The sequence below is a fragment of the Leptosomus discolor genome, chromosome 1, assembly GCF_034619465.1.
Source record: "Leptosomus discolor isolate bLepDis1 chromosome 1, bLepDis1.hap2, whole genome shotgun sequence".
NCBI lineage: Eukaryota > Metazoa > Chordata > Aves > Leptosomiformes > Leptosomidae > Leptosomus > Leptosomus discolor.
Genome location: NC_141391.1, coordinates 122,923,320 through 122,945,724, shown reverse-complemented (window position 1 = coordinate 122,945,724; position 22,405 = coordinate 122,923,320). Strand labels below are relative to the sequence as shown.

At 40.7% G+C, this 22,405-nt stretch overlaps 1 protein-coding gene across 1 annotated transcript in view; it reads left to right on the top strand.

The window, feature by feature from the left end:
- Positions 1 to 22,405, top strand: part of ALCAM (activated leukocyte cell adhesion molecule) — a 120,949-nt gene that overhangs the window by 86,238 nt on the left and 12,306 nt on the right. The window contains exons 3-9 of the mRNA XM_086460477.1: positions 1,267 to 1,367; positions 5,131 to 5,350; positions 9,410 to 9,474; positions 9,862 to 9,949; positions 10,822 to 11,004; positions 15,788 to 15,915; positions 17,624 to 17,753. Coding sequence (XP_086316603.1) covers positions 1,267 to 1,367; positions 5,131 to 5,350; positions 9,410 to 9,474; positions 9,862 to 9,949; positions 10,822 to 11,004; positions 15,788 to 15,915; positions 17,624 to 17,753 — 915 coding nt within the window. The remainder of the gene's footprint in view (positions 1 to 1,266; positions 1,368 to 5,130; positions 5,351 to 9,409; positions 9,475 to 9,861; positions 9,950 to 10,821; positions 11,005 to 15,787; positions 15,916 to 17,623; positions 17,754 to 22,405) is intronic.

Sequence of the window (22,405 nt, the reverse complement as noted above, 5' to 3'; positions counted from 1 at the left end):
CTATAGAGTGCACACGTGCAGAAAGCAAAAGAATTGTCAGGTCATCCCAGTGGCTGCCTTGGGACTCTGGAAGAGATGAGGGGTCTGTGGCTCCGGTTTTTTGGGGGTGCATGGGAACAGGTTTGCTTTTTCCAGTTCTAGCAAGAAGGGCTGAATCTCTGGAAAAATTAATGCCTCTATAAGCCTGGGTATTTTTGCAGTCCTGGCTGCATCACCAGCATCCTACTGCTCTCTCTTAAATAAGGTTTCTTTAGCAGCAAGCCTTTGATTTTTATAGCTCCAGTTGCAAATGAAGGGAGAGCAAAGGGGGAGATCCTGAGTCTCTGGGCAGAAGACCCTGACAAAAGCCACAGATGTGTGGGTGGGAGCAGGCGGCTAGTGCGCTTGCTCGGTGACACCAGGCAAGCACCACAGGCAAAACTCCCTCCAGCTTAAGGAGCAGAGGGAACTATGGAAATTAGCAGCAAAGCAAAGTTGCATTATAGCAAGTGCACCACATTGTAAGATCTTTCCTTTAAACTTCGTGCATTCTAACATTTTGTCACTTTAGGATCCGTTGTTTTTCTTTAGTTCATATGTTTTGGACAAGGAAAATAAGTGGGTCAGTTTTATTCTGTAAATTTGTATGCATTAGCACAATAACATTATGCTGAGTTTTCAAAAAAAAGCTACTCTTAAATAATTCATAGAAGCATTTCACTTCATTTTTCCAAAATGTAGATGTGCAGGCTAGTTTGTTTCCCAGGTTTAAGGGAATCCAGCACATAAATAACACTCTTTCCTTTCTGAGTTTTTATGTAGTGCAGCAGCAGTCAGAATATTGCTTGTCTGCTGGCCTCCTCACAATACTGCATTGCAACACAACCTCTCCAGGCAGAAGTGGCTGGTTTTTCAGATGAAGAAAAGAAAGGTTATGGGATTTTCCTTTTCAGATTTTAAGTTTGAGACAATAGCTGTGGATACTGATTGTAGTGTACATGTTCATCTGATTGAGCAGGTGCAATCCTGTTTCTAAATCCGCTTGACTCCCACTGACTGCCGCAGAAAACTTGGGTCCGAAAAGGTCATAGTGTTTAAGTAAGCGAATTTAGTGGCAGGAATCCTGTTTTGTCAGAGGTTAGGAGATAAATCCTACATGCTGGAAAATACCTGTTTACAAAGGATGTGGCTCTGCTTTTGTAATAGCTGTGAAGCAAACATTATCTAGCATATTGGAATTCAAGAAAACACTTAAATTTGTTTCCCCTCTTTCTGTTTCTCCTCTAGCTCTGGGATTGTACACAGTAAATGCAGTATATGGAGATACTATTACTATGCCTTGTCGTCTAGAAGTACCAGATGGTCTTATGTTTGGAAAATGGAAATATGTAAGTATAGCTTACCTTTACGTTCATTAGAGCTGGTGTAAGAAGATGTGTATTTTTTGTGTGGAAGATTACAGGGCTGAATCAATAGGATTTCTGTCTCAGATACAAAGACATTCACTCTTGTATTTGTAAGACTGCAAGATTCCAATCTGCATAATTTCTGACAAGCATAGATTAGAGGTTTGAAGAATTAATCTCATTGTTCAAGAGAAATAATTATTCAGGAGTTCTCTGCCAACCTATATTAGAGATCTAGCATGTTACCCGGTGGTGCCTCGCTTACCTGACAGAGCCATCGTTGTACATTTGAATACTTTTGAAGTGGGCTGCCTGAAGCAGGGCATGCTTCATCCCTGGGAAAGCACTGTCCCAACTCTGGTTGATCTGACAGTGACTCGGTACTGTTTCATGCTTCAGTGTGTTTAACGCACAGCGAAGAGGAGGGCAGACGTGACCTTAGTAGAGTTGCTGGTGGTTTCACTCTGCCATTTCTGGCGCATGGAGAACAGAGGCAAAAACACCAATGCTGTCCTGGTTGTCTCGGTCAGCCTTCAGTAGGAACACCACAGGATGCACTTCTCTTGTAAGCAAGTGGTATCCAGGGCCACAAGGGGAATAAGCGTATCAAAGTCAAATAAAATCTGGAAGCATATGTGGAAGAAACTGCCAGGATACCAAGCCCTTTTGCTTCTCAGACTGGCATTGGGACAACTAGTTTTCCTTCTGCTGTAAAGTTCATCTAAATCTCCTCTCATGCTCAAACCAAAATGTTACCAACAATAACAGGTGATTACTCTGACAGTGGATTTAAAATTACGTAGTCGCTTGCTCTCTTTTTAAATGGCATGCACCTGCCTATTTTACAGCAGACTGGTTTGCCACTGGGGGTGTTTCATAACCCCCCCGGCTCCTTCCTTTGGACCTGGAAGTTTGCAGTTTTTGAAGCCCTCATCCAGTCAAGAGTTCGTGCTTCACAAACATGTTTTGGGAAATGAACTCTGAAGTCTGTTTCCCTAAAAGGGACAGTGAAACTGTTTCATGTAAGCATTCAGAAGATGCAGGCCTACAATTTGCAATGTGCTATTAGGTCTGCTGGCTTTTCTTGGGAGGAAGTCCATCTGTATGAAGATACAAGGCTATTTTGAGAAAAAGTGCATTATCTCTTTCCAGTGCTTTTGGATTGCTCATCTCAGACAAGTACCAAGCAGCAAATGGAGACGTTATAGCTTCTTCTAAATGGAAAGGGACATGAAACCTAATCTGCAGAAAAGCCCATCTGATTAGAATCATAGAATCATTAAGGTTGGAAAAGACCTCTAAGATCATCAAGTCCAACTGTCAGCCCAACACCACCATGCCCACTAAACCATGTCCAGAAGTGCCACATCTACAAGTTTTTTTCAACACCTCCAGGGACGGTGACTCCACCACCTCCCTGGGCAGCCTGTTCTGGTGTTTGACCACTCTTTCAGTAAAGAAATTTTTCCTAACGTCCAATCTAAACTTCCCCTGGTGCAACTTGAGGCCGTTTCCTCTCATCCTATCACTTGTTACTTGGGAGAAGAGACCAACACCCACCTCACTACAACCTCCTTCCAGATAATTGTAGAGGGCAATGAGGTCTCCCCTCAGCCTCCTGTTCTCCAGACTAAACAACGCCAGTTCCCTCAGCTGCTCCTCATAAGACCTGTTCTCCAGACCCTTCACCAGCTTCGTCGCCCTTCTCTGGACACACTCCAGCACCTCAATATCTTTCTTGCAGTGAGGGGCCCAAAACCACCCACATTGAGGTGTGGCCTCACCAGTGCCAAGTACAGGGGCACAATCACCTCCCTACTCCTGCTGGCCACACCATTTCTGATACAGGCCAGGATGCTGTTGGCCTTCTTGGGCACCTGGGCACACTGCCCACTCACGTCCAGCCGGCTGTCAACCAGCACCCCCAGGCCCTTTTCTGCCGAGCAGCTCTCCAGCCACTCACCCCCAAGCCTGTAGCGCTGCTGGGGGTTGTTGTGACCCAAGTGCAGGACCCAGCACTTGGCCTTGTTAAACCTCATAGCATTGGCCTCAGCCCATGGATCCAGCCTGTCCAGATCCCTCTGCAGAGCCTTCCTACTCTCGAGCGGATCGACACTCCCGCTCAATTTAGTGATATCTGCAAACTTACTGAGGCTGCACTCAATCCCCTCATCCAGATCATCAATATAGATGTTAAACAAGACCGTCCCCAATACTGAGCCCTGGGGGACACCACTTGTGGCTGTCTGCCAACTGGATTTAACCCCATTCACCACATTCTACTGTACGAAATTGTTGACACAGCCTACACAACCAAGTGAAAGTGGTACCCATTCTCCCAGGGCAGCTCCCAGCAGGGTTAACGTTTGTTTTTAGCAGGGCAAGGGTTTGGTTTAGGTTTTTGTTTGGTTTGTTTTTTTTTTTTTTGCTTGGGTTACTATTTCATAGGAAGAATGCAGTGTTCTGCTCTGTTGCCTTGGGAGTAGCAATTTAGGTTGCTGGTGTGAGTCCAGGCACGCTGGGACACTTGGCCCGTGGCAGGAGTAGGTGTTGCTCCCTTCAATATCTACCTGTATGTGTTCATGCGCTGAGTGGGCTTACAGAGTTAAGAGTTCATTTGCTCTTGACAGCCAACTTTGCCTGTATTGAGTCAAGGCAAAGCTTTCTTTCCTGTCTGACAGACATCTGGAGTAATCCAAGAGTTAAAAGAGGGAGATGGAGAAAGACTGTAACGGAATTTAAACTTCATATTAGCTGTTGCCTCCTGCTCCCAGCCCAGCTCCAACACCACTCATCTCTTGTCACAGCATCATCATACTTTTGTGGGCTCTGCAGTGAAGGAAAGTATTGTGCTAGGAACACTGCTTGCATCATTGCTGCAAGGTGCAAGGGATAAAAGGGAATGAAAACCTCTTCCGGCCCCCAGCACAATGCTGACTGTAAAGATGGAGTCAACCTTTGACCTCGCTTTATTTAAAGGCAGACAGTGTCTGTCCCTGCTCAGGGCAGGGCGGAGTGAAATCCTGCAGAACTCAGCCTGTAACTTTGACTCTCACAAAAATATTTTGCATAGTAGGTTTATGCAAGGCTGTCAACTTTGTATTCCTCCTTAGGGTGTCAACTGCGTACTTAGTAATATAAGGAGGATGTCTAGAAAGTGATATTTTGCAGGTTACTTGAGATGCATAAATAACAATGTTTGATTGTATATTCCCATGCCACAAGCTCTTGGATCGTTTAAAAACAAGGAGGGGAAAAAAAGCTAAAAACTAATTTAGAATAAAATAGGCAGTTATGCCTGATTAAATCCTGCATTTGGAATGAAGTCTGAATATCCCAGACAAACAATATGAATATGTAAAACAATCATGAAAAAAGAAAGGAAACTGAAGCTTTTGAGCCTAGCTCATGATTGCTTCTATTTCAAATACTTTTTCATACACACAGAGGCAGGTGCTGCCAGAACCACCAGCCTTCATCAGAGAAAGCCCTATGCTATGCTGAGATTGAGCCAAAGGACTGAAATTATTTCTACTGGTGATATTCTGAATGCGTACCACGGCAGTCTTAAACTAGCTCTCATATTACACTGAACTTCTTGTTTGTACAGCAGAATTAATCAGGAAAAAAGCCATCTGATGTAGTTTTCAGATTTTTTAAAATTATGGGTTTGTACTAATTGCAGATCTTCAGGAACTTCTAAATGAGTGTATGAAAACTGGAGGTGTTTATCCTTTTATTATAGGAAATGCCAAATGGATCTCCAGTATTTATTGCCTTCAGATCATCGACCAAAAAAAGTGTACAGTATGATGATGTACCAGACTACAAAGACAGGTTGAGTCTCTCAGAAAACTATACATTATCCATCAAGAATGCAAGAATCAGTGATGAAAAGAGATTCGTATGTATGCTAGTTACAGAAGATGATGTTTCCGAAGAGCCAACAATAGTCAAAGTCTTCAGTAAGTAAATCTATTTGTTACTACTGTTAACATTCATCATCATCTGAATTGTAAATTACAGAAAATTTTGTTTAAGGGAAAGATTAATGCTAAGAAAGTAAGTTTGGCTGAGTAAATTACTAAGACTAGCAAATTTCTGCAGCTTTCAAGAATGTAATCTACTGGTGGCATTTACGTAACAGGACTGCCTGCACTTGCAGTTTATTCATGATAAGTGCTGGCTCAAAGAGAATTTTGGGCTTTGATAATGACTCACTTATGTGATGTCATTTGGCCTTGGAAATGAAAAATGTAAAATTAGCACTGATTATTTTCCATTTGTTCTCTGAGAGAATATTTCTGCAGGAGGGAAGCATTAACTGTGTGCGGTCTGCAGGATTAGATCAGTGGAGAGGTTTAAACCAGTTCGATATGAACTGTGAGTGAGCGAGAGCCTGGAAGATGAGATGCTAGCCCCAAATGCTTATTTTGTCCCCTGCTGGACTACCAGGAGGAAGACCAGCCTGCAGTTCTGTTTTAGAGCACAGTGAAGTTGATTAGCGTTTGATACCATTACAAACCGATCGCAAGGCTGATCCACAGTGTGTACCCCAGTGATGTGAGGCGCAGGCCTGCTCTGAGCTTGCACGAGAGCATGGACAAACCTGGACTCTTCCTAGTGCTGATTCAGAGCAGACATGTAGTTCCTCACGCCCTGACTCAGCTTGTGGAGGCATCCTTTACTCCTTTTTAGGGGCACAGGTCTGTTGAGGCTAAGGTTAGCGTTTGTAAGTGCTGCCCTGTGACTGCAGTGGGTATCTTCCTCAGCTTCATGTTTTTATATATGGCCTTTTTTTTGACCTTTGTTGCTCTTCAGATGCAGCTTTACACGGAGTCAGAGTCAGTCTCTGTTGTGGGAATGCATGGCTTGCAGAGATGGGCAGTTTCAGATCACACTTCTGCTTGAAAAACATAAATTCGTGTTTTGGAAGGGCTCTCTTACTCTTCTTTCAGGGACAAGGTGTCATGGAGTCATCCGTGGTGTCTAGGCAGAAGCTTGTCAGTGGCATAAATGAGTCTGAAGTTAGATTAGGAGTCAACAGTAATTCCTGTCCCTCGCTTCACTTTCAATTTGACTGCAAGAACAATTGGATTCATGACAACAGGGAGGATCGTGCTCCAGAGCATACATAGTAAACACAGCGCTTGAAAGGAAATGATAAAGAATTAGCATGTTTACTTATTGCACAGCAGTAAATATGTAGATGAGCCAGTGGTATATGGTGAAGCAAAATGCTAACTGCTTGAATTACTGTGTACTGTACTAAATATTAACGCTATGCTAACTCAGCCATGGAGCACAGCCTGTATGTTTTATTGTATGCATTAATACTAATGGAGAAACCTTCTGTTTACTAAGGAAGATAAGAATAGAGGATGCCATGTATGTAATGTGGCTGACTTAGCACTGCAAGCAAAAATTACCTTTGCAGTTTTTCATTTTGAGTTCACAACTTTAGGGTTCTCTTAATGTTTCTTTGCATTTAGCTTCCTTGAGTCTGGTTTTGGGGGTTTCATTTTTTATTCTTGCTTGCTTGCTTGTTCGGTCAAATTATGAAAGAGTTAAGAGTAGCCTGCAAGCTTCATTTATTTAACCAGTGGAGTTTCTAACTCCTTGAACCGCAGATACAGAGCTCTAGGCTGCAGCAGTGCAAACCCTCATAAACCAAAATCTTGTGCACCTGAAGCTCAGCTGTATCGCAGAAGTTGTGACTGACTCTAAGTTTCACTGGAGCTTGTCCTGTCCTCAGCTGTGCTACCTGATTAACTGGAAACTAACGAACTGAAATGGCTCATTGCAAAGGTACCACTTGCTAGTCTTACTCAATGGACTACTCAAACAAGCTCTACCAACTTTCCAGATGGATCCTGTCAACATCTTTTTTTCTGGAATTAAATGGCCAGAGTTTTTGAAAGCAGAGCAGCCCAGTGGACATTATCTGCTGTCCTGCTACACCGATCCTTGTCTTTTGCAGGCAGTGAGCTCTCTTCCCCCCTTGTTATAGGACCTACATAGAGTTGCAAAGTACTCTGGCAAGCTCTTAAGCCGAGAGATAAGCAGTATGCTGAAGTTGCAAACCCACCAAAGTGGCCTCTGCTGCTGCCAAGTTTAAAATTTCTTCTTGCTTCATATGCTGAGCTAGTAAATGCCAAATAATTCTTTTATAGTGAATTACCTTGGTGCGCATGCTGCGACTGTGGGGATTTGGCAGCAGGCGTTTCCTTTTGAACGCTGTTCTGAGAGAGCTGGTGGCGGCCTCTCAACTGGAGCATCTGCTCGGTCACCAGAGCACTCAAAATAGGGAGAGCCACACAGGGGTCACAGAGCAGGAGGTCCTCCCCTTCCCTCAGTAGGAGCATTGTTGCGGGGGGGGGGGTGGTTTCCAAAGCAGAGTATGCCTTTTCAAACCAGTCCTGGGGCAGATGAGAGATGAAAGGAAGCAAAGCCTAGGTGGGGGACAGTGTTGTGGTTTCTGGTTTGATTAGCTGGTGACTGTGATAGGCAGCCAACTATGGCTGTTTACAGGACCCAAAAATCTGAACCAGAAGGCCTATTAATGGTCTTGAAAAACCAAATTTGCTTGAACTGACATGAAAACGTTTTGTCCTTTACAGGTTCCTACAGAAAATAGGTTAACCTTTTTCCTGTAAAACTAACAAAACAGAAACAAACATGCACCTTTTTTTTAAAAAAAATCTTTGTTAGTCCTTTGAAGAAATTGTGATGGTTTTTGGTGTACAGCTTTGACTGTTTTGTTTGGGTTTCGGTCTTTTGCCACAAGCAAAGTTGTTTGAAAATGTCAGATGAATAGCTGCTTTTATTGCCTTTCATTTCCCTTTTGAGCTGTTCTGGTTCCATCCTGGCGTAGTCTTCCAAGTGAAGAATATCTGTGCATTTGTGTGCACACAAAGCAAATGGATTATCGTGAAGTAGGCTTGCTATCTCTGTGACAGCAGGAACAGTACACCTGCACATTAGTGACTTCATCAGTGTGTAGAGATTTTGGCAAGATAGTGTGAAGTTCACTTTGGGCTGGGATTACTAACATATATACATTATTTCATAGGGAGCTTGATTTGGGAATAACGTTCTGTAAGCTGGCATGGTTAAGGATGTTTCAGTCTCTAAAAGTATATAATATGTATGCTTATTTAAGCAGTATAGCTAGGATGTAGAGGCTTTCCTTGACTGTATAAACACTGATTTTTTGGGGTTGTTTTTTTTTTTTTCCCCTCTTCTTTTAAAATTATGGGGAAAACTGTCTCTTTTGGAGATAAAAATTTGCATTCCGGGCTTCAGGCCAAACTATTTTAACAGACAAGTTATATAGTCTCTAGAAAGTACTCTTTTATGATGGAAAGGCTGATAGATCCTCCACTTTGGCAAGCTAAGAGGTCCATCCACCATAATAAAAGTAAATAAGAAGACATACTGGCACTGAAGAAAAAGGTTATTTTTTTAAGAGAGTCATAACTATCTCAGAATCAGTTAAAGTAATTACATTTATCTCTGTCATCTGAATTTCTTAAATGTAACAGTCCCAGTTAGGAAAAATAAACATTAGAAGAATGATTAGGTTGAATTTGTTCCTTTATAATGTGACAGCTCAGCTACAGTAATATCCACAGTAAAGCTGCTTTTCTGTTGCTAAAGTTTCTGTACTGCTGGTTTCTTCTCCAGTATGTGTATCATATAAATCAGATAGATCAGATCAAGTTCTCTCCTCACAGGTGCTGAACTAGTCTGCCTGGCTAAAATATATGTCATTGTCAGAATGCATGGAATTCATTATGGGAGGTATGACACATTTTAAGGCGATGGTTTTTCTTTTTCAATCCATTCGCTAATATTGAGGTAGAAATATCTCACTTTTTCTTCTGACAAAGCATAGGTAAGACTATACCAGGGCAGATTGTTCTGTTTAGTCTCAAAGTCCATGTATCTTTTAGTAACTTTTTGTCTTTCAAACAGCTGTTTGTGCTCCCTTCACTAGTACTTTTATCCTATTTATGTTTTAGAACAACCCTCTCAACCAGAAATCTTACATCAAGCGGACTTCTTAGAAACAGAGAAGCTACAAATGGTAAGAGCAGTGTTCTCCCTCAAAGTTGTGCGCCTGAAGGCTGCCTGAAGTCCCTTTACAGTCAAGGCGGAGAGAGGTGATGGACTGACGCTCAGGGAGGGTGCATGTGCGTGTGTGCACACCTGCCTGTGAGAGATCATGGTCTGTAGCCAGGCTGAGTGCAGAGCAGTTCCCTTGCCACTACTGTATTAACCCTGCCTGATTCTGCAAACAGGCCATCCTGATCTTAGACCCATCACCAAACCCTCTTCCAAATTGTATCGAAGCCTCACTGATGGGATTTGTCCTATTTAAGAAAAATGGTTGGGGTTAAGCATTTGAACTTTCTAGAAATTTTTACCCGAACATAATGCGGAAGAAAAGCAACTAATTCCTCCTGTTTTGCAGCTTGGGGATTGCGTTGCAAGAGACAGTTATCCTGAGGGCAATGTTACGTGGTACAAAAACGGGAGAGTTTTGCAGCCTGTGGAAGAAGGTATGTTTCAATACTGGCCAATGTCCCTGAATCCACAGACATGTGTATGTATGAAGAACTGTGTTTGTAAGAGTGGCTCTACTTTAGTCTAATATATTGTTTCTTTGAGGAAAACTACTCATGGAAAGATGAAACTGGAAGGAAACTTCTAGGCTTTTCAGGGCACCCAAGCTACGCCATATAATCTCTCTCTCTCAGTTCCACCTTTAAAACCACATTATGGGGAGGAGGGTGGCCTTCGTTAATGCTGTTACAAAGCTGTTCTTGAGCCTATGTAGCTAGTAGAATCCTGTATCTAATTTCCAACTCCTTGTAAGGTATTAACTGTCTCAGTTTCACACCTGTCCAATACTGTGTTTTGGACCATGTAGATCATCATCTCCTTATACAGGTATTTGTTTTCCAGGATATTTAAGAACAACATGTTTTTCCCCCACGCCTCACTTTCAACTTTGATTTTGACAGGCTGACCAGACAATATTTTACCTTCCATAAAACAGAGAATGCTTACAAAATTAAGTTATAAATATGATCCTAAAAATTGTTTTTGCCAGCATTTTTGAAGCATTCTTTCTGTCTTACAAATTCAGCTGAGATTTGTATTTCAAAAACTACCAGTTTGCAATTAGTTTTTTGTTTTGATTTGATTTAAAATGTACGGTATGTTAGGAGTATGTTGTTGATAAAACGTTCCCAGTATATGTCAATGGCAATACTATAAGGCAGTACTAGAGGAAAACTGTTTGTACAGTGTCTTGGGTAATTTGTCATGTTGCTTGCAGCCTGATAACAAATACAGAGCAGGCAACAAAATGTAACAAAAAGGTTGCAAATTCCATCTGTGTGACGCTGAAAAAGTATTTCCTTTTCAGTTGTGGTCATAAATTTGCAAAAGATTGTGAACAAATCAACTGGACTCTTCACCATGACGTCATCTCTTCAGTACATGCCAACAAAGGAAGATGCAAATGCCAAGTTTTCTTGCATTGTGACATATTATGGACCATCTGGTCAGAAAACAATACAATCTGAACCAGTTGTCTTCGATGTTCACTGTAAGTTGTTAAAAAGCGTGTATTGCTATATGAAGTCTGCCGGGGGGGGGGGGCAAAATCAGAGACAGTTTATAAAATTACAGAGCCATTGCTGCTTGACTGTTGAGATCATTTCTTCAAAGCTGATTTGCAGCAAGAAGTCCAAGTACATTGTAAATTTTACTTATCTTCAGATTTACCTGTGATTTCTTTCTTTCTAACAATAGAATACCGAATATCAAGATAGCATTGACAAGAGGAAAGAACTTTAACAGAAGTTAGTGGTTGATTAGAGTGACTCTCTGTGCCCCTTGAAATATGCAGTAACTACACAATACAGTTTTTTATATACTCAAATGTTTCTAATTTTTGCAGATTCAGCACCAAGCACCTAATGCTGGCAGACTACATTGCACAAAGTGCAGTAGCTTCTCTACAGCTATAAGATGCTGATTTTTACATTTAAAATGTGTCATTTGAGTATTGGTAGATTTTCAAGTAGAGGATTTGTGTAAATAATTACTTCCAGCTGGCCTAAGTCCTAAAGCAACTTCCTTACTGTGTTACTGGCCGACGTGGAAATCGTTATTCTCTTTTGAATGAGCAAAACAGTTGACAAGGAAAGGTCAGAGGAGGTGGTAGCAGTTAGGGAGGGGGGAAGAGGCATTTCAATGTCCTGTAAAATGACACTTCTGAAGGAATGTAGAAGGGCAGCAGATTGTAGCAGAATGTGGAGGAACAGGAGATATGCAGTATGTCCAGTCAAGTGTTACCTTCCTGCACACTTCAGGTAGCACCTCAGCTTATAAAAGAAAAGTCCTTGTTTTGGGAATGACGGGGTCTAAGTATACAGTCTGTCATTGAAAAGGTTTGTAGTATATGTTGTGTAACAACTCTGTAATCCAGCTGAATACAAAGAAAGTTAGTAAGGCCCTGGATTTCTCCAGCCAGCATGCGTGCTCTGCTGCCTTGAAAATGAAAGCCATAGGCTTGAAGTGGCAGGGCATGTTCTACCTAGATGATTAGTTGCTTCTCCTTCACAGGTAAAATTTGTTGAGCTGCAGAGTAGGGGATCAGTTTTGACCTTGGTCAGACCAAATCAAACCTTGGTTTAGTCTGGAGAAGCCAAGAGTAAATTAAGGCCTTTTCACCAGCTGTTTCTCCAGAGTGACAACTGGCAGAACTAATGGAGGAGAAAACCTCTGGGACAGCAACCAGTATCTTTGGAAATAACATAGAGATTTCAAGCCTGCAGACACCTATCCCATCACTTTAAAGCTAGAGGGTGTTGGCTTTTTTTGTTTGTTTTGCTTTAAAGCTGGGTACCGAATGTCAGTATTCTTTTTTCTGTCATCTGTGGACCCCCAAGACCGTGTGTAACTCCTGCTGTGTATGGCAGATCTTCATAGGGAAGAAGTGCAATGACCAGAAGGCACTTATTGCTGTTACTTGCTAAGAGATGCTTTGCTGTCCTCATTTTCCCATCACTTCAATGCATTAGGCTACTTCACCTGTTGAGGATGAGGCTCTTGCAGATTTCTGTGATGCATATACTACAGGCACTTAGAATTAAAGGGCTGCGCAACACTGCAGAACAGTCGCTGCACCAGGTATCATGTGCATTTTGTATTAAAGATTCAATGTTTGCTAGACTAGCTCTTTTAATCCTGGTCTAGCAATACGCAACTAATTAGGATAGTTCTTCCTCCAGAGATGGGCAGTATCATTGTGCTGCTAATTAGCCAACAGTGGGAGGCAGGCACACCCATCAGTACTGAAGAGGCCTCAAGTATGAACTTTGGCTTTAGGGTACGGGGTTACCCAGTTTCCTTTCTGAGTATTTTCATTTGCTGTTAATTTCAATTCCTTACTTTGCTCAAATGCATCTCCAAATGAATTTGTGAAACTTTATTAATAGATGTCCAAAGCTTCAACAGATGAATTTTATGACTGACGTTAGTTGATGATAATGACGTCTGATTTGGTTCTGGGTTCTTTAAATTTAGTTCAGTGATCCTAATTAGTTTCTTTCTCAATAAATGTTATTTTTTTAATGAGTCAAATGTAGTGCAGATGAAGAAAAATGGCAAACTCCAACTCTACGAAATGGAAGTCCTTAATTTTTTTTTTCCAGATTGACTTTCAAAAGTATCATGTTTTGCATCTTTGAAGCACGTAGGAAAAAAGTCATAAAGAACTGCTGTTCATTCCTTGCAACTTACCCATTTATTATAAAGAAATGGGGAAAGCATGCTTAAAACTATGCCTACACAAGATTTTTTTTAAAGATTTACCTATTCAGTCAGGATCTAAGAAATGTTTTACCATTCATTTTTTTATTTTAGCACTGGGTTTTAGTGCATTCTTGAGTACTTAAGTGTTTAATAGCTAGTTGAGATCCTGGAAGCAGCCAACCATTGAAACATAGTATGAGAAGAAGAGTGAATTAACTCCTGCTGAGTTGGGTGCTAGTTTGAATTGCATAACTTAGCTCAGCTAACAGTAGTTATCAGCTCTGGTTTGCGGTTGTAGCAAGCAAGCTGCTGAAAGTAACATGAGTAATACAAGAGGACTCTTGTAGTTGGACAGTTAGATAGTATCTCTGGTATCTAAATCATCTACGGTCCAGTTACGCTGGGTTCTGCTCAGCATTAATCAATGTATAAAGATAATGTTTGTCAGACAGGCTTTCTGATTGTGCCCTGTTGTTAAGTGCTTGTCATGTTATGGATAAACTTCTTTACATAACAGATTAGAAGCAAAGACACTTCATACTCATGCTGCTTCCAGCGTTGGTGTTTTCCTTGAAATTACACAGTTGTGGCCGTGATGGATCTGGCATAGCACCATTTATTTACTAAATAACTGCCTTTTGGTGCTGGCTCCCAGAATTTTTCTCTTGGGGAAAGGAGAATCTCAGGTTTAGAGAAGCACAAGGTAAGGTGGGCCAAGCCAGGCATATGTGCCACTGAGAGGCAAGATGCACCTTCCCCAGGCTGCTCCTGTTTATTAGTGAAAGCAGGGGTGCACATTACTCATGCTAAGCAGCACTCACCATTGCATTGAACCAGATTGCATCTTCCTCAGAAGGGTGACTTCTTCACCTTAGAGAACAATTTAATTAGTCTTTTGCTATTTACTTCTGTAAGTTGTTTTTTTTCTAGTTTAGAGAATGAAATTAAAAATTTGCTGCTGGTTGATTGCAGTACATAGAAAGGTACAGGAAAGACTGGTGGTTTGCAAGAATGTCATTTTTATTTAACTGTCCATTTTTAATGCAGTGCTGTTCGTCTCTGTGGGAAAGAAAACCTGTTCCAAATTAAAGTCCTAAAGCCTTCCTCATTATAATTCATCTCTTTTCAGCCTTGAGACAAAGCTTAAGGAATTCCAGGGTATATCTAGACATCTTTTATGATAACTCTTTCACATTTGGTCACCTTCACATAAAGTTGACAGAAGGCAAAACAAGTTTCTGCAGCGGACTAGCTCACCAGACAGCCCTTGAAACTGGATTTTTTTGGCCCAGCAGGGGCCCAAAGGCGTGCATGTGATTCCTGGCCAGCTACTTAATTGCATCTGTTATATTCCAAACCAGCAGCGATGCTGGACTTCCCTTTCCTGAGCAGGCAAAGTTATGCTTCAGCTTTGAAGGTGCTGAGGTGGAAGCTGTTTGGCCGTGGAAGGGAGCTGAGGCTACTGCATCTGAAGGAGGGAGGATGTGCCTTGTTGAAGCCCGGTACCCCTCTTCCTACGAGGAGGAGTGAGATGCAGTGTTAGGGCTCTCAGTCATCAAGAGGCCACAGCAGAATGCAGCTCCCGTTATTGAGAAATGCCATAGCAGAAGACAGATATGATGAATGCCTTAAGGGTCAGAAGGCCTGTAGAGCACACGCTTCAATAAACACACAAAATCAGCTGTCAGGCAAGGGTTTCTCTGCTGTGTAGATTTTTTTTTTTAGTGTCTAATAAGGTGCACTGTACTGTGTCTTAATGCAGGACTGGCATCTTTGGTGGAATTTTATTTATTCATTGAAATTAAAACAGTGGGAGTTACGTGCCCATATTATTTCCTTTCATTTTGTTCAATTTACTTTGGTTTTGAAACATTATATTTAGGCTTCTACTTAGAAAGAATAGCATCTATTAAAGTATACTCTGTCTTTGCCTTAAAAAAATTATGGAAGTAAAATGTAAGTTATAGTTCAACTTCACTGAACATGACAGAAGTATGTTACATTTACAGTTCTGTTGACAATGTTAAGGGTCCTATTATGTTCACCAAATTCATCTTCCTGAAAGCCTGTAGTGATCAGCATATAGAATAGGCTAAACATGGTCGCTTAGTTCATATTTCTTTCTTTTTAATGCAAGAAAGCTATTATCTAGTACTAACGCACGGCGTTGAGAGCTTCAGTTGTTTTTCTGATTGCTGCAGTCCTCCAAACAGTGAGCTTCACAGAGGACAAGTTAATCCCTTATAATGAAGTCACACCATGAAACTGTTCATACTGATCAGGGCTTTTTTCTTTTAAGCACATGATGTGGTTGTAATCACTGCTGTTTCAGTTACAGGTATTTTGGTGAAGAAAAATTAATTTTATATCATATGGCTTCTTTGCTTCATTGGCAAAAATGTAGAAAGTATGATTAACTTCAGTTCTTTGATAAAAAGATCTACATATGTAAATACCTTCACCTGCTTGATGAGAAAATTCCATACTCTTTGGCCATGAATATTGTATGCATAGTGTTACTGTGTGGTTTTTTTTGCAGAAGCTATTAAATGTGTACATTATTTTTGCAGATCCAACAGAGAAGGTGACTATTCAAGTGCTGCCACAAAGTAGTACCATTAAAGAAGGCGATAACATCACTCTGAAGTGCTCAGGAAATGGCAACCCTCCTCCGCAGGAGTTCCTGTTTTACATTCCAGTAAGTCCTGCCTCGCTGTCCCTGTGTAGTGAAATACTGTGTATCATCCCTTCCTACAGACATTGCTACATGTCAGTGTATAAGTGATTTTATAACACATGAAGGAAGGAGTTTGATGCAACAAAAACATCAGCCATTACATCAGACTCTGAGAATGCCTTACTTGAGTCGGCAAAATGTTTTGAAAAAAATTCTCCTTTCCCCCACCCCACCTGAAGTTTTTTGGGCTTCATTGCTAGGCTTCATTTCCCATCGTCAAATATTTTTATAACAAGCAGTTTTGACTTAAGGCGGTTTAGCATCGTGAATGAAAACATCTTGGCTGTTGTCATAACAGACAAAGATCCAGCAGTGACAGTACAGGAAATTAATTCAGCTATTTTTTGGACTTTCACAGATGAATCTCTGTGTGATTTTTTTTTTTTTTTTTTTTTTTTTCTTTAATTAATTGTTGGGTGGCATAGCACCACGAAAAAGAACAAGTGTGACAGCACAGGAGAAAGTGTAGAACAAATCTGTCAAATGAATAAGATGCAGATTGAGAAAAATAGAGGCTTTGTTACCATTAATCTTCTTGTATTGGTGAAATCCAGAGACAGCTGTGGCTTTATATTCTAAGATTCCTAGTCCTGCTTCCCATGTCCTCCTTCTCTCCAGTTTTTTGTTCCTAAAGCAGTAGTGAGCAGAGCTGATCTTGAGAGGCCAAAAGCAGTGGCATGCTTTCAGGTATTTCAAAAACCGCATGTCACCTTTTGAACATACTCATCTACCTGGACTCCTGGCATGTTTGAATTGCTGAAGAGCAACAAGGGAAACTGGGAGCTGAAGTTCTCTTATCTCAGAAAGCTATTTAGATTCAGTGAGTCATCCTAGGACCTCACTATATGCCAGGGGAAAAGTGTATGGTATCTCTCCTTGGTCTACTATTACAGTGAGTGATCTAAACACCCAAGTTTGTCTTATCTTCAGTCTCCCTGCTACTAGTTCCTTCTCTCAAGGAGAGCTGGAATCTGAGATTTCTTTGCAAGACTTGCAGGCATCGTAAATCTCTTTCTGGATTCAGAGATATGAATTAGGGTTTCATTCTGTGCGTCTTTCAAAGCTGATCTAAGTCAGTCAGTTGTAATCAGGGGGAAACTGGGGAACTGGACAGCCAGGAAGCAACACTTGCTGTCTTAATTCAAAACACCGGTTTTGGTAGATAACTGCAGATAAGGTAGTGTATACCCTGATGGGCTCCATACCATGATGTGGCTAGAGCAAGGTTGGCTTGTGCTGTTTAAAAATCTGTAATGCAGTACACCTCAATTCATTATTTTTCCTAAAAATAAACTATTATTTCAGATGCAGGTTTAGAAAAACAATATGAGTTGCTGTTGTGATTTCTGCAACTTTTCTTTGTTTGTAGACTGTTGCAGTCTTTTGTTTTCTCCCCTTTTTCTTTATGCTGAACTTTGAAATTTTGTTCTCTTAAAATAAGTTATTCAATTAAGAGAGTAAGCTCTTTAATTTTAGGTGTTTTTTGAAACTATGGTGTCATTCAGGAAATAAACCTTAGTATTATTAATATGTAACTACACTTCAGTGATGCTACGTCTATACATATTTTGGAGTATTTCACCATCCTTATGATAAAAGAAATCCTGAACAAAAATTAATGTTTTTTAGCAGGCCCATATTCAATAAATACTTTGTTTCCCATCCACAGGGAGAAACAGAAGGTATAAGAAGCTCAGATACTTACGTAATGATAGATGTGAGACGAAATGCAACAGGAGAATACAAGTGCTCTCTGACTGACAAAAGCATGATGGACTCTACCACCATCACTGTACACTGTAAGTTGTTGCATTTTGCACTCCTAGTAAGGATACAAACCTGTCTTGGACTTTCTGGGATGGTCTCTGCTTTACTTAGGTAGATTAGTCCAGTTAACCTCCAGGAGAACTGAATGATGGTAGTGGGTTTGAAGTAGTGTCAGGTAATTGTTTTTTTTCCTAGTGTATTTCTGTTTGGAAACCTCAACTTTCTCGTATGTAACCTTTGACTAGTATATGATGTTATTGCACTGCCACATACAGTGAAAATTCTGGATTTTATGTTTCACTTGTGAACATATATATGGCAAATTATTCTCCTCCAGCTGTGGTGAATGTACTCAAACACACCTACTGGTATCACTGAAGGTCATTCTTCATGGTCAAATTCACATTAGTCTGATATCCTTTCATCTTGCCTCAATGAGGTTAACGTGTAAGGAGTTGGAGAAGAGACTTAGGAATTCATTATGTTCACATAGGACAAGTTGCTTTTTTCATTTTTCCCAGAATCATGAGAGCTCCATGACAGCTGAGGTTTCTTTGGTTGGATACTCAAACTTTATCAGCAACAGTTTAAAAGCAGCCATTGAACTGGTTGAACCATTGAAGGAATGGTAGCTCTTTGTCTCTTTATGTGAGAAAACAAGAGCAAGAACTCTTTCAAACTTTCCTGTACTATCACAGGCTGTGAAAAGAGACTCAGGCTAATGGTACGAGGTTTCCCTTAAAAATGTTGATTGTCTGTAGCATTCCCAGTAGCATAAATACCTTTACAGGTTCAGAGGGACATGATTGGTAACAAAGTTTAAAGGCTTCCACGGTAGTTATACTTTACATAAAAAGAAACTTCATGTTTGCATAGTTGGTTTTGATTTTTTTTTTTTTGGAAGAGGTACAATGCATGCAGAATATACCTGTACATGAATAATTACACTATTCCATTTAATAAATATTTTGCGTTTAATAAGGTCACCTGCTGTTTTCCTAGCTGCCCCTTCTCTTTGCCAAGAGTCATGGTGTGTCACATCTGAAGAGGGCTCCGTACTACTGACACAAGCTGCCCAATATCAAAGGTGGCTTACTGGTAGTTTGCTGTGTTATAATTGACCCTTTTATTTTACTCCAAGTGGATTGCCTGTCTACTTGTACTTCCATAAATAGTTACACAAAGGAATGGCTTCCTCAGCTCCAAGTTATTTATAACAAGCCAGTTTTCTTTTCTCTGCTGTTTTGTCTGCATGTCAGACGAGCTTTACTACACGAGAGGGGCATGTATTTTCTTGACAGAAGTCTTTCCAGGGTTGGCAACTAGTGCAGCTACTCAGAACTCATAGGTACAATCTAGTACCCTACTGCTTCACTTCACTTAGGGTTCATTTTGTTTTGATTTGTTTTTCTTAAACACCTCCATCTTCAGTAAAGCCTTTGGTTAAGTGAGGAGCAGTGGCCTGGAGTAATCGGAATGCCCAGACCGTGTCCTGTCTTTAAGCTACTTTGATGTCTTGCCTTGTGCTGGTCTAAAGCATTTCTGCAGTATGTTTTCTTGTGAGGAGAACTCCTCTGAAACAGTCATAAAACTCACAGAAGCTTTATGATATCCTCCTTCATCTTTCAATTTCTTACTTTATATTAATTTTCCAGAATAGCTCAGCAATTTTTAGTGCTTTCTCCTTCTAATGTACTTAATTTTTGATGTTAGATCTTCAGAATTTTTTTATGCCTCTATGGTGGTTTTTGTCCTTCAAATAATACTTATGGACACCTATCAAATCCTACTTTTTACTCCCTCTTTTGCTTTATCGCTTACCTTTTCACCTATCGATGAATACTCCTGTCTGTGCCATTACACTGAAAATGCCTTCATTTGGAGTCAGGTCTTTTCGTTTCTTCATATCCGATTTTGACACTTCAGATTTTTTTAATTTTCACTTCAAAAAAAAAAAACCCAAGCTATATTATAATTTTAGTTTAAATCTGTGAAAGTGTTGATAGTAATTTGTTACATTTTAACTATAGTGCTTTTTTCCCAAACAGATTTTATTGAGCATTATATTTACACTGGTTCCTTTCAGTGTCTAGGTAGGGAAAGCTTCTTGCTGGTGTGAAAATAGGTTAGCACATTATAACCCTTAAGTATTTTTGTACCACAATATTCTGGCTCAACACCAAGCTTTTTTTTTCCCAAGGTGAAAATCATTTTTGAGGTTCACAGAAAGCTGAAAATTGGCATTAGAGCATCTGAGTTACCCATAATGTTTAGGGAAATACTTTATATGTAACGCAAATTGAGGGGGGAGAAAGGGTCTGTTCCTTACCCACAGAACATAAGGGACAAACTGGACAACGTGAGTGCTTGCCCCTCGGAGCAGGTGTAGGATCTGTGCAGCAAGGTCCCAGTTTAGAGTCAGGCAGAAATGAGTGCTTGAGATCGGAGTGATTTGTCCCTCAACAGAGGGAGTGACAGAACAGGATTTATGTGGTAGGTTTAGATCTTTTACACTAGGTTGTTAATTTTCTGCTAGCTTTGTTCCTCGAGTGAGTTTGCCCAGGTTCAGATGAGCAAAACTGGCAGAGGCCAGGAGGAAAAGGGAGGCGTCTGGGGCAAAACCTTATTACAACCACTTAAACTACTATAGAAGCACACCCTGTGCAAGGCAAGGTAAGCACCTAGCAGTAGATGATGGGTGTACCTTCCCTCAGCTGTGAAGAAGTAGGTGACTGTTTCAACCCACAGTCCCTTTTCTTTATCTCTTGGTGTAATTGTTTCTGCACGTAAAACCTGGTATGGTTGGTGTGGCTGTGGAACTTCCTCTTAGTGATGCTTTCCGTTCTGCTAAAATGTGTTTCTGGGGAGATAGGTTTGCAAACCTTCCAGTAAATTACAGGTTTTAGAAATTTAGCACTTGTGTTTCTCCATAGGTATTTTTAAACAGTCTTTTCTTGTGCTACAGACTCATTGAAAATACAGGGGAATTCACCTTTTGAATGTCTCATGGAAAAAAAGTCTATTCTCAGTATACTAGGAGAAATTTTTGGTTGTCTGTTAGTATGTTTCGGGAGTTCAGACTACAGGCAAGTGCTATGCATAGTTTTCCCATTCAAGGCATGGTATTCCATCAGAGGCCTCCTTTAAATGCTGGGGTCCTGTCCTAAATGTTCAATAGAGTTTCAAAACTGAAATGTCTGCTCCAATCTTCCCCACATTAATTCCATACCTCTCTCACATGATGTGGTAATACATGCAGAATGCACTCTTTGTCTCTTCTCTGTGCTACTTGGTATGCAAAGACAGCACTGAAATCAATGCAAGGCTTCAAGTGAGACCACATTTAGAGCTAGCATATATTGAAAATGGTGCCTGATGAGAAGTTTGTTTATGAAGAACGTTTCAAAGCCAAACAGGAAATGTATGGAAAATTCTTGCAACAAAGTTTTTCTTTCAATGGCAAGGAAAATTAATTTTGACAGTCTTCTGTGTGCAAGAAATATTTTCTCCCTCATACTTCTGTACCAAGAAGAGATTATTTACTAATGGAGCATAGAAGTTGAGAGGTAAAAGTAGCTACATCACATTTCTTTGTGGACCCTACAGATAAACTGGCAGAATATTAATCCAGACCAAATTGCTCTATGTAGAATTCCTAGCGGGGATCCTATGTTAAACAGTAGCTTAATTCTGTACTTGTCTCATAAATCATCTTACAAATACTGCTCTGAGCTATGCAGTTCATCTTGCACACTGTAAATTTTTCTGAACTTCTATAGCAACCAAGACCACTGTGTGAGAGGGATAGTAGTCTCAGTTATACCACAAAAGGGGAGGGGCGGGGGGGCACAGGCATGCTACCCTGGAGGAAGACTGGGTTGAAGGATTGCTCTGGGCTCACTGTCGGTCTTGCCTGAGATAAAGGCCAAAAATTTAATAAGTTTCTGCTTCCTGTGGCGTATGTGAGAAGAATCCCTCTTGTACGGTCTTCACTGAGCTCTTGGGTTTGAGGTGCCATCTTGCTTCAACGAATAAAGGTTTAAGTAGATGTCAAAGGAAAGTCACCCTGAGGGGAAAAAAAAAAAAAATCTTAGCTTTTTCTTCAACCAGCCCTCTCTGCCTTGGTGGTATGTGCTCAGGAGTAACAGAGCAAGAAGAAACACAGCCCGTACACCATCTGAATATTTACAAATGCTCACTGACTGAGGTTTTTTTTTTTCTTGGGGAAGCAATGATAAGACCTGCAGAATCTTGTTAGTTTGATTGTATTTTTGGGGAGGAAGGGGTAGAAATCCCCATAGGAACACAGAAACAAAATGCCATTTTATCTCTTCAATAAGGTCTTTGCTTAACTCAAGCACAGATGAAAGTACAGTTCTTGCGACCTCTCTGACTAGGCATCACAATCAGATCGTAACTCAGATGATAATGCAGACGAATAGTACATGATGGACCCTAGTTGTTCCCTGAAGTTCTGCCTTTAATTACAATGGTGTTCCCACGGCAACCACTGAATGAAGCCAGTAGCTAAGTTCACTGTTTTGTTAAGGAAAACTCACTGTTTTCCCTTTCCTCTACCAACTGTGATTTTTGCCTCAAGCTTTTTTTAACTCTGCTTAAAAGCCACAAGGATGTTTTGTAGTCATTTTCCAGCAAGTACTGTGTTGGTGATGAAATCACGTGT